Genomic DNA, 16,592 nt, shown 5'->3' with positions numbered 1-16,592 from the left:
ATTTTAAATCTTAACACATTACTGACTACAAAATATACACAGTATACATCTAAAGCGTTAATAATTGTGGGAAAAGCAGCTGTGACTCACTGTCATGAGGTGGATGGATCACTAAGGAGGCTGATGTTACAAAGTTTTTTGTGTAAGGCAAGTCTTTAACCTTCACTGTGTTTGTCTTGTAAGGAGTGTGTTAGAATTACAGTGCTTGTTGACAAAACATTTTTATAAAGAAACTGAGAAGTATTTTTTAGTAGCTTCTGTATTTTTGATGTAATGTAGTATTCCTTGATTTTCACTTTTCACTTACAACAGTTAATTAATTCATTAGCATCAATGGAGAATCTCTATGGCACTTATAGAATGTTGTTATAATCCAACACTAACAGCAGAATTAACATTTAACTCTTAAAATCATCCTGATCGAGAGCATGTTAGCATAAGTAGCATAAGTTACCACGGTGACCTGGTGCGATTATCGTGAGCCACATTTATTAAGAACATTAATCCTGATTTGTATCACAGAGGACTAAAATTCAAAATATTCTACACAAAACTGCATTAAAAATATTTTGATAGAAAACTTCTGCATTTCAACAAATTGTTGCGTTTAATTCTTGATCTGCATCCACAGCTCTGAAGTAACGTAAAAATCAAGAATTTGACAATGCTTTGTGAATAGATGGAGGAGGGACATTGGGAACCGGAAACACCACCTTCTTCCTGAGTGAGAAGGCTGGCTGAGGCATCTGCTTTCTTTGACCATACTGATCACTCTTCTTGCTAACATCTGCATTCACTTTTGTCAGGATTGACATAAGATCAAACTCCCTAGGAAAAATAAGATACAGGGTGAGCTAATGTACAACATTTTTGTAAAAAAAAAAAAGCATATTTGATATTTTGGTTCACTAACCTGGGCACCATCTGAACAAGGTTTTGGCACAAAGACTGAATAAACCAGGTGCCATTGGTTCTGTCTCTGAAGGAAACATGAAAAGGAACTGTGGCCATTCCCAGCAGGAAATCTGCACTATTTGGGATACCCTGTTTAGCCTTTATAGCATCGGTCCAATGAAAGCTGTATGCAGAGCTATCAGATTCAATGAAGACAGCTTGCTGCTCGCTGTTTCCCTGGCAGGCCTGGATGAAAAACAGCTTGGGCTTGCCCACTAAAGACGGGCAATTTAATCCATTGAAAAGGTCCGTCAAATCACTGATCTTGACAGTGGATCCATCCACACCGTACACGCTGCCTTCCACACCATGACTCAGAACACAGCACACTATGCAATCAAACCGACTGTGGTCTCTTTTGCCAAGCTCCTTGAACACAGAGAGCATCTTGTTCGTGTCACAGTCGTGGTGGCTCTCCACTTTAAAGCCGAGCCACTGAAACACACTCTGCAGACATTCTGGAAGAAACAGACGATCTAAGGATGATGCAGGACCACAAACATGCAGCGTATATTGACTGTCAAAATTTGCTTACTTTGATCCACTGCAGTTCCTTCCCGTTTCTTTAGTTGGCTGGAGTTACTGAAGTTATCGTTGTTAACAATTAAACAGATGCCCCTCTTTTCAGATGTCATGGGATATGTTCCCAAGCCCTACAGAGATAAATGACACAGATTACAGGGAAGACATGATTCAGTGCATTACTTGTAAACTTCTATTTGATCCACAAATTAAACTCTGAAATGAAAACTAAGTATACAAAGGGAAGAATGATCCGCCTGGAGGGCTCCAGCTCAAATTAAACGTAGTGCCAGGGCCCTAACCAGTGATTACGATTACGCATGTCGCATATATAAGAAAAAAAGTACACACACCTCATCTTGTGTGTTTGTAGATGGCGATATCGGCATGGTGACGGACTCCTTTTCTTGAGTTGATATAGCATCAGTTGTCATAACAGGACAAGTGACTGCAAAGAAGGGCAACAATTGCGAGGGGAACAATTATATTTCAATGTTTTAAACGTCTGGTATTATTTCACAAAAAGATAAACAAGAGTTTAGCTATTGTTTGAATCACGACTGCTCGTCTCAGTGCTTAACCCATTCGATTCAGTTTAATTTATACCAAAGACATGCTGTGGAAGAGAGACACTGTTTATGTGACTGACACTCATGTTTTATCTCCACCATAAGAGGAATGCAGGAAAGTCTAATTCAAAGATGATTAAAAATGATTTAAAACCAAATCTTTGACTAATTCTTGACTGAAGCTAATGATTCTAACAAACTGATTTAGAGTATTAAATGACTTTGCTTGTATTCGTATGCAATAGTGATACAAAAATAACCTAAGTAAACTTTGATAGACTTAAAAAAAAACAAACCATAATAATAGTGTTTCAAACTGTAAGCTTAAGACAATTTTGAAACCCGCTTCGAACCAGATATGGCTATCCAAGCATCTAAATGGAATGCAAACGGAAATATGTTGTTACTGGACTTTTACAGTTAGCTGGTTTTCCAAATGGGCCCCTCCCTACTAAAGATCGACAATTGGCCTGATAAGAATCAGAGCAAACAGAATACTAACTTCGCTCTAGTAAAAACATAAACAAAAAAACAGAACCGTTAATAAGATGGAATGTGACTGTAAAGAGAAGTGAAGATAAGACACAGCACCCTCTATTTAAAGCAAATGGTCAAAGTGCATGCCTGCCCTGCTTTAAGGCTATGGTTAGATAAACTTTATGCCTGTGAAAAGACATAAGTAAAGTCATAAAGCACTGTACAACAGTTAATAGAATGGAAAAAACAAACAAACAACCTGAAAAAGCAACCTGTCAGAACAGAATAAAAATAATGAAATAGGATAATAACATTAATAAAAAGAAGATGTCAACAGAAGGCCTGGCTAAACAGGAAAAATTTAACAGAAGGTTTTTGACTCTTCAGAGTCGCAGAGAGAAACGTAGCTGAAGTGGTAGACTGCTCCAGAGTCTTGGTGTCACAAACTGAAAGCCTCTGTCTGCAAATGAACACTGTGAGAAATAAGATGTTACAGTGAAGAATAAAATATTACAGCTGCATTTAATCATTTATTCCAGGGTTAGTGTTTTGGTCCATCTTCCTCCCCTCACCCTGTTGGCATCAGACAGCTGCCCCTCTCTGAGCTTCATTCTGCTGGAGGTTTCTTAATTCAGACGTTAAAAATAACTTTTTCCTTCCTGCCATCACCATGTGCTGCTCATATGAGGTTGTGTGATTGTTTACGTTTATTTCCTTATTATGTAGGATGTTTACCTTACAATACCAAGCGCCGTGAGGCAACTCTTGTTGTGAGTTGTAGAATAGCAATGGACCTAGAATTGAACCTTGTGGAATCCCACAGATTAGAGGACCTGTGTTTTTGTCCCAACAGAAAAGTAATCTAATTACCTCAGCATAATTAAAATAGAAAAGAATAGAACTTTGTTTCTTTTCCATCTTTACTTACAAAACAAAGTAAACAGAATGGCAAATAGACTCAAAAATAAAACCAAATGAAACTGAAATTACATTCAGCAGGAGAAGTTTTGTGAATAGCTTACCTCGCCGTTTTTTAAACTGGTTGATCTTAGCATTCAGCATTGGACACACCTCCTTCACTATGGTCTCCAGGGTGTTTAGATTACTTTCGCTAAGGAGGTCCATGCGCTCCATCTCCAGGAAGACTTCCAGTGTAGTCTGAAAATGACACAAGGTCTTTGCACTGATGGAAATATGAAGTGTATGTGCGGAAGTTCTGCAGGTTTGTTCAAAGGAAAATGTGACAACGTATGGCAGGCGATGCTACAGGTAACAAGTACACATACATAACACATTGTTATAAAGAAGGACTAGAATGAAATATTATGGGCTACATTTACCACATTTCTGAAGGCTCACTTACAATATGTTCCTCCAGTTTTCTACGTGGGATCATCGTGTTTAACAAGAACTTCACTTCTCTCAGATCGTCATCAGTAATTTCTTCAGAGAGACTATAAAGAAGCTTCCTGGAATTACAGAAAAACATTTGATAGAAATAGCTTTACAGATTAAAATAAATTTGTCAATGTAAACCTAAATCAGAAAAACTAAACAGTATGAAGCAAAACGTGGACGGCTTACCTGTAGGGATAAATAAAGCTCGTTGTTGTACGTGGAGCGAGACAGAGATCCCGGATCAGGGCATGATGTTCACTAGTGACCAGAAGCTCGGTCAGGAGCTGTGGGTTCTCAGGTGAGAGATGGTCTTGTTTCATCAGGCAGGAGAAGAGCTCACTGGCCGTTTCCACCTTGTTTGGCTTTTGGTCCAGGAGGTCAGTGCAAAGAAAGACCAAGGCTTTCACTTCATCTTTAGACAGTGCCTTGCCCACCTTTAGCAACAAATTTTGGAATTCCATTTCCTGTATTTAAAACAACGTACAAGACTTTCAGAAACCAGAAATGTAAATATGTAGCCTAGGTCTGTTGTTTAACTATGCAAAGTGGTCACATCATGCAAATTGCTCCTTGGAGAAATGACTCAAACATAGTCATTTCAATAATACTTTTTTGCATTCTAGATGATTTTACGTCTCTTACAAAAAGGCAAATAAATAGGGCTGCTGTAAGGATGTTGGATGTTTTCTCCGTTATTATTATTATTATTATTATTATTATAGCATGTCTAGAATATCTTATTTGATGTCTAGAATACAAAATTTATGTATCCATAACTTAACGAGAGCTGCCCCTTACTACCAACTGCGCCATGGCCTCATAATTCCGGCTGACCATGTCACCCACCCCTTTATGACCCCAGTGTGTCTATCTTCTGATGGTTGCATCCAGTGGGATATTACACCGTGTTACAAACATCAAATCATCTCAAGGTGGTTTCCTGAACATGACAATGAACTCGTTGCACTGAAAAGCCCTCCACAGATATTATGGTCTTAATCCAACAGAGCACCTTTGAGAGGTGGTGGAAGTGGAGATCCATATCATCGGTGTGAAGCTGAGAAACCTGCAGCAACTGTGTAATGCCATCATGTCAATATGCACCGAAATCTCAGAGAATGTCACCAGCACCTTGTTGAATATATGCCATAAAGAATTAACACATTTAATATTTACCCATATTTTTTCAACGTAATTTAATACTGAGGCTATATACCCACAAAATGCCCCACACATTATCTAATATTGGTTCACGACTAGGGTTGCCAAACTCTACATGGGAATGCACAGCATTTTTTTTCTTAACCTCCGTCTCATTCCTTGAGGCCATGTATGTCCATTTAGTCCGGATCTGGAGCACACACATTTTTCTGAAGTCGAGCTTTCACCCAATGCATATAAAGGGAAGGCTTTTTATTGTAGACAGAAGAAAGTTAGTCTGTCAAATGTAATAATCAGGGAACGTTAGAAATTACCAAAAGTTAAAAAACGTCACACATGGCTTCAAAACGTAAACCAACCTATGATAGCATCCCTACTGAAACCTCAAAACAACTTAGGTTTCGTTTTAACCTTATTGAATAACATGGTAACACGCAGAGTTTACTGTATTCTCATTTTTCACTTAGTCTTATGTCCCGGAAAATACATTGCATAACTTCAGCACACTTAAAGGTAACCCATGGTAGCCATCTGTGCTCAAAAACCATCTCGTGCAGTTGTACCTGTATGGACACGCGTTGGCAGCTTGTCTGAAGGACGACGATGATACTGGTTGTTTATGTCCACATACTTCCAGCGTACTTCATGTTGTCGGTGGCTGCTGAAAATGGTTTAACTCGCCATCGAGACGTCATAGACTTCGTAGTGCAACGAGGAACTTTTCAGTAGTTAAAGTAAGTCCAGGCGAGTAAGCAGGAATCGAAAGTGAAAGAGAGTCTGCCGCATCGACAAGCTAGTTACTGTGCGGATCACTTAAATGTAAAGGTGAAAATATAGCAACCTGTTTTCACTCAGTGGGATGTGCACTCTAACCTGGCATTATGTTAACAACTACCTGTGTGACGCACGTGGCCTCGTTTGGGAATCACCTCTGCGTAAGCCTGGAGTCATGTCTGGGCAAGTCCCCGACGAGGCAGGTTAATAATAAATCTAGATTGAGTAACTACTGTATATAAAGTCTGTAGACTAATAAAAGAAAAGTGCTGACTCCTGTCTACCTTTAAAATATTATGATCACTGAAACATCAAACTCTGCCTTGTGTCTGCTAACAGGATTGTCTTTTATACCCATAAAAGACAAATCTGCGTTGCTTTCATCGTTCATTTCCTAATGAATTCTCTGGAAAAATGTAGTTTTGAAGTCCATTTTTTGTTACAGAAATGTACTTGGACCTTAAGACAACTCTAAAACAGTGGCTCTCTTCAAACCCAAACGAATTAATTGTCTAATGGCAGAAACATTCTCACTCCCCTGTTCCAGCTGCTTATATTCTACATGTCCTCCATTTCACCTGGCAGAAAAACCTCAGATCAAATTAGTGAGCAGTTTGAGTTTGGAGGAAATTCTGCTTAAATGTAGATCAAATCGCATTTCCTGTGAAGTTAGAGTCTGACGGCCAGGTTTTATTTGCTGGCTGATTTATTTTTGACATTCAGTGAAATACAGCTCACAGCAGTAAAAAAGCATTTCTGCCTAAAATGAACAATCAGGCACAACTATTCTGATGAAAAGACAGCCCAAACATTATAACAAAATCACAACTCTTGATATGAACAGTACATCAGACACAATTCAAATCTTAATTCAAAATAATAATTTTAATAATAATTAAAAATTAAAACTGCATAATCATAGCAGCATGATTTGAGATTGATAAAAACAAGCTGTAGTCATTAAAAGGGTGTGGGGTGGGGTAAAATTTTATGTTGCCAATTTTTTTTCGCTTTGAAGTGTTGGATAAGTGGGATAACAAAGCTCAGTGTCCTAAAAGTAATGAGGTCTCACCTATTTATGTTTACATAAACTGGATCCTATAAGTAAAACTCACTTTGAGAAAAATCTAGTTTTTCCTCTGGGAAAGAATGTTTATAAAAAGCTATCTACTTTGAATTATCCTTAATCTTTTCTAGTAGTTGTGCGTTTTATTTTGGGTCTGTCTTCAGGGTCTTGATTTGCCCTCTACGTCTCACTCTCACATGGAGCCACGCGTGGGACTTTGCTCCTGAGCGGTTGAATCTGAAGGATTCTAAAGAAAAAGAAAAAAAGACAGAAAATGCTAAGCATGTTACAAAATTCAAGGGGCAATAGATGCTTGTATCAAAAGTCAATTGCATTAAAACAATTTAAGTCAAAAAGCATTGGTTTAAAGCTTTCAGTGCAAGAGATGTAGTAACTATGGCACTTTGGCTCCACATTTGACGCTTCACTAAACAGCTAAAATGAAACAACAGAGAAAAGCCTGCAGTGGGAAGAGTGATAATGGGGTCCCGTGACTGACCAGAAAGCTAAAAAGAGAGGAAAGCAGAGACCAGGCAGCCACAGGGAGCCGTTGTAGTGAACGGGTGTGTAAAGCTTTGCAAAGGTTGAATCCCAGCTACAGTCAGATGCAGGAGCTGTAACAAGGTATAAAGATGCCCAGATGGTTAGGAAAGGATAAATCCAGTTGATTTTTATAAAGGAGAAATTAATCGGGATTAGCAACGATTGTTATGTCCCAAGACTAGGGTTGCCAACCGTCCCTTGAAAAACAGAATCGTTCTGTATTTAGAAACAAAAGTATTGAGCTGAAAAGGGACGCACTTTGTCAAATGGTTAAAAAAATAATTTCACACACAAAAACAAGAGCTAAAAAATTCCCCACACTGGGAAAGGTGAAGACAATCGGGTCGCCCAGCCCTGGCCATGAGGTGTCCCTTATTTATTTATTTATTTTTTATTTATTTTTCAGGGAGTTGGCAACCCTACCCAACCCTACCCAAGACACTTTACTGTCTGTACTGAGAAAGCACGGCATTCCTTTCCACTTTTATGCTGATGACTGTCAGATCTATGTCCCTCTAAAGAAAAAGGGCAGATACCTTACACAGCCATTACTTCAGTGTCTCGATGACATTAAGGCTTGGATGTCTGTTAACTTTTTAAAATTCAATGATAAAAAGACAGAGGTGATGGTTTTTGGTAGCCCCACTGAGACCCCCAATGTGTATGTAGATTCCCTGGCACAGTATGTTAAGCCAACTGTCACAAACCTGGGGGTCAAAGTGGACTGTGATCTGAAGTTTAAGTGATCTGAAATTAAGGCAGTGGTAAAATCAAGCTTCTTTCACCTCAGGCAGCTGGCAAAAATAAAGCCAATTCTTTCACGGCAGCACTTTGAGACAGTGATCCACGCCTTTGTTAGCACTCGGCTGGATTACTGTAATGCACTTTATATTGGGGTCAGCACATTATATATTAGTCATCTACAGAGGGTGCAAAATGCCGCAGCTCGTCTTTTAACTGGCACTCGAAAGTTTGAGCACATTTCCCCTGTTTTAGCTTTACTTCACTGGCTGCCCATTTCTTTTAGGATTCATTTTAAAATTCTTTTATTTACTTTTAAAGCTCTCCATGGCCTAGCCCCATCTTATCTCTCTGAGCTGCTACAGCCTTATACACCCACCCGCTCTCTCAGGTCAGCTGATCAGCTGCTCCTAAAAATACCCAGGACCGGGCGTAAACTTAGAGGAGATCGTGCTTTTGCTGTAGCAGCTCCAAAACTGTGGAACGAGCTTCCTTTAGAGATTAGACAGGCCACTTCTTTACCTGTTTTTAAGTCACTCTTGAAAACCCACCTCTTTACCCTGGCCTTTGACGTGACACGTGAGATGTTGGTTTTTTAATTTTTTATTTTAGTTGTTTTTAGGTGATTCAATGCTGTTTTATCTTGTTTTTGTTTTAATATAGGGCTGTTTTAATTTTCTGTTTTATGTGTTTTATTTATTTATTTTGCTGTTTTCTGTTATTCTAATTGTTTTAACTTATTTTCTGTACAGCACTTTGTTCCTGTGCTGGGTATTTTAAAGTGCTTTATAAATAAAATTGGATTGGATTGGATTGGAATGTTCATTTCTCCTTTTAAGTTTCACTCTGTGCTGTCAGTGTATGACAACTTTAAGTAGAAAAAGACCCCTCGTGGGAAGGAAGAGTCACAGTGAAACAGACTTCAACACAGCAGAGCTGCTATCCAACAGGTTCCAGACGCTGTGGATGTTATTACAGTCACCATCCCCACTGTGAAGCTTCCGATTACCTGGGTGGTTTTCTCCTGCTCAACAACAAAGCTCTGGTTGTCTGTACCACAGTTGTCTCCCCCATGTCATCTATTAAGAGAACATGTAAGCGAGTCTCACTGATGCGGGGGAGAAGAGGTTTGACAGAATTCATACGTCGACATTTACTGAATGAAGGAAAGGTGTACAGCTACACCTAATCAATTATAAATGCACGAGGAGCATTTTAAGGAATGAAAAACTACATTTGATAACTGCAGGTGAGTTGTGGACTTTAATCTTCAATTCTCCAGTATAAATACAATTTAATATTCATTTTTCTTTTATTGTAAAGAAACTAAATGATCCTACTTATTTGTCTTTGCAAGGAGAAGTGTGTGGTTGAGTACTCACTGTCAGTAATGAGGGACTGGACAGCAGTTATGTGTCGACGGCCCAGCCCATGACTCCTGGACACAATGCAATTTAGATAGATGTCCCAGAAGACTTGGGCCAGGTCCCAGAACAGTGCAGTGTGTTTGCTGTTGTTTGAAGCCCTGAGTGACTCCATGAGGTCCCAGAAGGCAGGTACTGTGTCAGCAATCCTCGGAGAGCGCATCTCCAGCAGCAGAGCCGAGGAGGCCTCCCAGCATTGCAGATTGCCCCGATGGGCCTCCAGGGGGTCCACCTGACCTGGCTTCTGACCTCGCAGTGGCACGGCGCACATGCAGGTCAGTATGAACACTGTGGCTATGCCCATGTTATTTAGCACCAGGACCATCTGCAAAAGAGCACAGAGCAGCTTTTGTATTAGATTGGTGGTTTTGCATATTTAAAATATTAAGAGCAGTCATAAACACTTTCGCACAGCATATTTGAATATGCTACATTTACAAGTGTTCAATCTTTACTTTGACTATTTGTTTTTCTGGCAAATAAAAACATACTTTTTGGGTTTATTATTCATTTTACACTCCTCAGATCTTCAAATAAATTAAAAACAAAAGAAAAAACTGGAAACAATTTCAATATTGTACTTAAAGCCTTGGTATTCAGCCCAGCTTTAGCAATAAGTGTTGAAGGGGGTTTAATAAATATCTGTTTTGGTCTTAACTGACGCCAATGCCTCCCTCCTTTTTATGCAGTGTTAGACTAACACTTGTCATGTTTATTGACGTTTCTTAATATTAAACTTGGTTCATTTCCAGTCTTTGCTAAATTTTTCACTATGGCTTGCATTCTTTGTCGCTTTCAGATCTTTGCCATCAGAAGAAAAACTGCAGCTGGCTCTTTTAAAATAAAAGGAATGAATAATTAAGCGAATTGTGATGACAGTCTGCTTTTAGCTCAGCTGCAGGGGAAGAGGAAGTTTAGAGAGCAGTGCAGTTGACACACCAGTGAAGTCTCACCTTTATTCAGTAGCATGCTGGAACCTGTTAGGACGAACACCTGCAGCTGTTGCATGTCATACTGAAATTTTGTTTAGAGAAAGCATGACCTGAAAACCTGCTGTGCACAGTTTGTGTTGTCCAGTGTGTTTCCTAGAAAATAAAGTCAGTAGTGCTGAAGCTTTAGATTTAGGTAGACTCATGGGCAGTGGAGTCGTTTGCTGCCAAACTATTGGAGAATGGATTTTAATTTTTGTAAAACAGCACTGACAGAACCTAACTAACAAGTGCTTTTAATACTCAAGAAGCAGAAATCTGGTTGAGATTTTCTTTCAGAATGTATACACGTTCATTGATGCAACTAACTTTGTGTACCCCAGGACTTTTCCTCAATCGACTCATACTTTGATATGACACAATATACTGAAAATGTTAATCATTTTTTTAAAGTCCTCGTTTGAGTCATCCCATACATTTTTACATAATATTCTAACTACAGTAAGCAATAAAATATAAATGTGTAGAAACTAGACTTTCTTAAAAAAATTACATGCATTTTTTAGAAGGAATTAAATAAAGCTTTATGTTTATAAATCAAATTAGCTTTAGAATAATTGTCTGTTGAGTGATATGCATGTACACGGAGTGGAAAAGAGTTACTAAAGAAAATCCAATCTAGTTTGTGGCTTCAGTAAAGAAAAAAAAAGTTTTTAAATCATTACACAAAGACAGATTAGGCATTTTTGATATTTTTAACAATAATCATTTATCCAGAAAAACAAGTACAGAATAGCTTTAGTGAAGTATAACTTAAGGTGATACGTATGATTAAAAAAAAAAAAAATCCACACTTTAAATGCCACGTTCATGCTGCTTGTGATGAAGGCATTACGAGAACCTTTTTCTGTAGTATTTAAGATGCGATAACTGAAACTAAAGCCTTATTAGCTCCCATTATATTTTTCCCTATTCAGTTTTAAAGATCAGCTCTCCAAATCCAAACACTAGGCCTAGAAAGGTCTTACTCTGCCTAAAAATCCAAACCTAAACAAGTTATTGTTAAATAAAATATTGTACTTACCACTTAAAGCCTTGGTAGTCAGCCCAGCTTAAGCGTTAATGTGGGTTTGGTAAATATCAGGTTGGTCTTAAGTGACGTCAGTGCCTCCCTCCTTTGCGTGCAGCGTTAGTCTAACGCTTGTCACAATTATCAATCACCTTTTTTTTTAAGCATCATTTCTGCAGATGAACAGTGGCAGTTTAATATTAAACAATTCTGAAATTATTAATTCTCTTGATCACATTCAGGGAAGCATGGGAGCTTAATTTAGAAATATTTGTTATCGTTTATTGCATACTTTAAAGTAATGTGGTTATTTGGCTGATGACTGTTGCCGTATATACAAAATGTGTAAAAACTACAAAAGGAAACTGCTGAAATGCCATTTAAAAAGGCAAGACATTATAATTCAGTGGGAGGTTATTGATGTTTAATGCACATGTACTGTAACGGAAAGGACATTTCTAATGATGCTGGTTATGTGGAGACAGAAGCCACTAACTCATCATAATACTTGAGTTAACTGTCTAATGTTAGTTTTTTAAAAACCAAGCAATTTTAGTACAAGAATGTTCAGGGGAAGTTGCAGTTTACTTCCTGTCCACCTGCTGCAGACTGACCACACTTCAAAGCAATATATTTTGCTTACTGCACAAGTTTAGTTCAAACTAAGAAGAAAACATGAGCAACCAGATCTCAGAAACTTTGCAGCTTCTGCCAACTGTGAAAAACTTGAAGACCAGTAATCAAGAGTGGTGAACGAGTTGCGTTTCTATGCTTTTACTGAAATGTCACAAGCATACCTGATCTCAAATGCAATTACTTTCACAGTGAGAAGCCAACACTAAATGTCCTGGGTGGGTTTCTTACTCATTCATCCTTTTCAGGATGTAAAGAAGTAGACTTTACAACAGTTTTACTGCAATGGCTAAATTATAGCTTTTAAACAAATACCATTTTCACATTCATACAAGAAATGTATTATTAGATACTTCTACACAGGAAGAGATGCAGCGGAGTGAAAATCATCATCATTATGAGAAATTACGTGAATCATGAATACCTCTACAAACCGGCAGGGAACATTTGAGTGACTGCATGTTCGACATTATGGTATACACACCGGGGTCCCTCAAGGGGACGGTGTGGTCTCCCAGCAATATGGATCCAGGCACAAAAATCCCAAGATTCAGACGCTACATGCTCGGTTTTAGGGATTTTTTTTTTCCTTTTCTTCATTTAATATCAAAGAGTGGATATACCCAATATGGTCATTTCAGGCATACAGCTCTGAACATGTTTAAGTACTCCAGAATTTGTACACACTGTCTTACAGAATCAGTCTTGGACAGAGTTTTGTGTATGTTTTCTACTCTGGTCAGAGGTTTGAATACACTTATGGGCACTGGAATCTGTAGTTGTCATCAGTCATGATAACTAACGAGAAGTTAATAGGCACTGACTTTGTCAGGTTATAAGACATCGCAGAACTTTCAGTACCACTTTTTGAGCCTGTGTATATACACATGCTGATTGTGTGAAAATGAGAAAATCCTAAATAAATTCAAACTTGTGCAGCCAGTTCTTGTTTTTAAAGTCCTTTAAGAGGTACGCTGTGCAACCATACCATCCTGGAAAAAGAGCAGTTCAAAGCAATCATTCAAAGCCAAAATGACTATGACATTTCTTCTAAACTTCTAAACTGTATCCACAATCACACAATTGAAATACAACTTGGGTGCATTTATCCACTTTGTTTACACTAAAAAATACAGAAGACAGGTTTAAGCTTTCACTTTTTTGCTGCTGTACCAAACTTAAGTTAATTTGCAGTCTCTGGAGTTAAATAGTAGCGTCTAGGTAATTTGGTGAATTTAATTAAAACACACTTTACGGTTGATGACAGGCTCATGTTAGGTTTGCATTGTTTTGTATTAATCACTTTTGTCTAGTGATGGGCAGATGAAGCTTCATGAAGCACTGAAGCTTTTCATCCAATTGGTTCACCCCAGCGCAAAGCGTCTTGAAGCTTCATTTGCTCTAGTAGGACATCTACTGGACGTAAAAATATTAGTTGGCATGAATTTGAAGAGTGTGGCCTTTTGCACACAGCCTGTAAATGTCAACAACAAAAGGAGTGTGTAAAACATGTATATTGTAGTGATGCAGTATACTGTGTATATTTATACTGGCAGTATGGAAAATGATTATTTGGAAACGCTTAAAATGGAAATGATCATTTACTGTGAGGTGAGGTGTGGTTGGGGTGTGGACAGTAGTTGTGCTTTTGTAACGTTGAGGTTTGGACAGCTACACACTGAGCCTCAGTCCTGCCCACATTTTATTCTGTAAAAGCTAAATTTTCACTGCTTTTATGACCTTTTTAGTGGGGAGAACATAGCTAGAATTTAATGATTTAACAAATCTTTTAAATCCTTTGTCCTCCACAATGCTAAATGGCTGGGAGTCGTCAATCACCATGCTAACCAGGACTTCATCTATTTGAGATTGTTCTCCTGAGGAAAGACAATAAAGACAAAGCACAAATATAAATATCACACACGTAACTTATTACAGTTGTATAATATTGTTATATCATTTAGTAACATTACAGCATGCTATATTATCATGGCATTTGATGGCTCACCTGGTCTTGCTCCACAATCGGTGTTCCCCTTATTCTCATGCAAAGCTCTGTAGTGCCTAAGCATGGATGAGATGTTGTTGTTATATCCCAGCTCCCTGGCACATAGCAAACACTTCACCTTGTACAAAAGTAAAGCCGATTAACATAAATTGTATTGCACCATCAGTATTATGAAAATACATCTTCTGTAGAAATTTACATACCTTGTTGGGAGGAATAAAATCACAATGTTCCCACACAGGGGAGGACATCCTCCTCTTCTTAGCTGGCTCCATTCTCTCCTGACTTTCTCCCCTCACTCTCCTAAACCTCCAAACTGTCTCCAAACTCTAACTAACCGCAACTCTCCATCAAACACCCACATTTTGAATGAAGTCTGAGGGGTTTATATCTCTGTCATAGCTCGCGGCAAAATTCGAACCACTTCATGAACCAGTCACGTGGTACAGCCGGGCAGCGAGGCTTCGGACGTCATCATTTTCAGCTCCTCCCATAAATGAAGCAAGCCTCGATACGCTCATCGCGGAAACGCACCCTCAGTTACTCGACACAAGCTTCGAAGCCTCGATACAGAACGTCACATCACTACTTTTGTCACTTGAGTTTCCTGTGAAAGTCCTTCCCAGATTAATAAAAAACCAATTCATGTCTACCTGAGCTTGACGCATGACAAACAGACGACCTGACGACGATGACGAACAAAGGGACACTAACACAATATGTCTGTGAAGGTTCTCAGTCATCCAGGTCTTCGTAGTCAAAGGAGCTTGCAAAGAAAAGCGTCTGGACTTCTTTAAGTTACTTGAAGACGTTTCACCTCTCATCCAAGAAGCTTCTTCAGTTCTAAGGTCAAATGGTGGAGAGTCCCAGATATAAACCTAGTGGGAGTGTCCCCCCACAGAGGGACAAAAGGACCCCCTGATGATCCCCTAATCGCCTGAGCCAAGGTGTGGAACTGGGTGTGGGTCCCAATCAGCCAGAGTTTCGGGTGAGTTCATTGTGAAACCTGGCCCCACCTTATCATGCGAATTCCTGAGGTCAGATGGCCCAGGATGTGAGTGGGCGTTAAGGCGTCTGGGAAGGGATCTCAAAACTGGATTATAGATGGCAGAGAGTTGGTGTCGTAAACCACCGCCTCTGTTCAAAGATGGTCGCTCACAGTGGACATAGATGGCTTCTTTCACTCCTCTTTCAAACCATCTGTCCTCTCTGTCCAAAATGTGAACATTGGCATCCTCAAAAGAGTGTCCTTTATCCTTAAGATGCAGATGAACTGCTGAGTCTTGTCCTGTGGAGGTGGCTCTTCTGTGTTGTGCCATGCGCTTGTGAAGTGGCTGTTTGATCTCTCCAATGTAGAGGTCTGGGCATTCCTCGCTGCACTGTACAGCATACACCACATTGTTAAGTCTGTGTTTTGGCGTTTTGTCTTTCGGGTGAACCAGTTTTTGTCTGAGTGTGTTGCTGGGTCTGAAGTACACCGGGATGTCATGCTTGGAGAAAACCCTCCTGAGTTTTTCTGATACACCGGCTACATAGGGGATGACAATGTTGTTGCGTCTGTCCTTCTTATCCTCCCTCGCTGGTGTCTGATCTTCTTTTCTGTGCCTCTTTGCTGACTTTAAGAACGCCCATTTAGGATAGCCGCACGTTTTGAGTGCTTCCTTTACATGTGTGTGTTCCTTCTTTTTTCCTTCAGGCTTAGAGGGAACATGTTCTGCCCTGTGGTGTAGGGTCCTAATTACTCCAAGTTTGTGTTCCAGAGGGTGATGGGAGTGAAAGAGGAGGTACTGGTTCGTGTGTGTGGGCTTCCGGTAAACTTCGATGTTGAGGTTGCCATTCTCTTCAATGTGCACAGCGCAGTCCAGGAAAGGCAAACAGTCGTCCTTTGTGTCTTCCCTGGTGAACTTGATGTTTTTATCCACAGCGTTAATGTGCGCAGTGAAGGATTCCACTTCTTGTGTCTTGATTTTGACCCAGGTGTCGTCTACATATCTGTACCAGTGGCTGGGTACTCTTCCTTTGAAAGAGCCAAGAGCCTTCCTTTCCACTTCCTCCTGTAAAGGTTGGCTACAATAGGTGACACGGGGGAGCCCATGGCACAGCCATGTTTTTGTCTGTAAAAGCCTTTGTTGTATTTGAAATATGTAGTGGTGAGGCAGAGGTCTAACAGTGTGCAGATCTGATCGGGTGTGAAGTTGGTCCTGTCCTCCAAGGAGCTGTCTTCTTGTAGTCGTTTTCTGACAGTCTCCACTGCCTCCGTGGTGGGTATGCAAGTGAAGAGAGAGACTACATCAAAGGACACTATGGTTTAATCTGGATCCAGG

General features: G+C 39.5%; 2 protein-coding genes across 3 annotated transcripts; both read right to left on the bottom strand.

Moving 5' to 3' along the window:
- Positions 1-254: 254 nt before the first annotated feature.
- Positions 255-6,067, bottom strand: casp10 (caspase 10, apoptosis-related cysteine peptidase). 2 transcript variants are annotated; one of them, XM_085135065.1, is made up of 8 exons: positions 5,977-6,067; positions 4,107-4,384; positions 3,886-3,991; positions 3,545-3,680; positions 1,830-1,924; positions 1,490-1,607; positions 914-1,412; positions 255-828 (listed from the first exon to the last, which is right to left on the bottom strand). In XM_085135065.1, exons 2-8 carry the CDS (start codon positions 4,379-4,381, stop codon positions 651-653), a joined length of 1,407 nt encoding a protein of 468 aa, XP_084991191.1. In that variant the 5' UTR covers positions 4,382-4,384; positions 5,977-6,067; the 3' UTR covers positions 255-650. The 2 variants fall into 2 exon arrangements, with proteins under 2 accessions (XP_084991191.1, XP_084991190.1); XM_085135064.1 differs by lacking the exon at positions 5,977-6,067 and adding an exon at positions 5,645-5,933 and having other exon boundaries at positions 256-828.
- Positions 6,068-6,181: 114 nt separating this feature from the next.
- On the bottom strand, positions 6,182-11,060 carry LOC146500654 (protein FAM237A-like). The gene is made up of 2 exons (XM_085135072.1): positions 9,588-11,060; positions 6,182-7,168 (listed from the first exon to the last, which is right to left on the bottom strand). Exons 1-2 carry the CDS (start codon positions 9,952-9,954, stop codon positions 7,065-7,067), a joined length of 471 nt encoding a protein of 156 aa, XP_084991198.1. The 5' UTR covers positions 9,955-11,060; the 3' UTR covers positions 6,182-7,064.
- Positions 11,061-16,592: the final 5,532 nt, after the last annotated feature.

The sequence above is a fragment of the Neolamprologus multifasciatus genome, chromosome 16, assembly GCF_963576455.1.
Source record: "Neolamprologus multifasciatus chromosome 16, fNeoMul1.2, whole genome shotgun sequence".
Taxonomy (NCBI): Eukaryota; Metazoa; Chordata; class Actinopteri; order Cichliformes; family Cichlidae; genus Neolamprologus; species Neolamprologus multifasciatus.
Note: the sequence above shows the minus strand (reverse complement) of the source record. Positions and strands in the feature narration are given on the sequence as shown.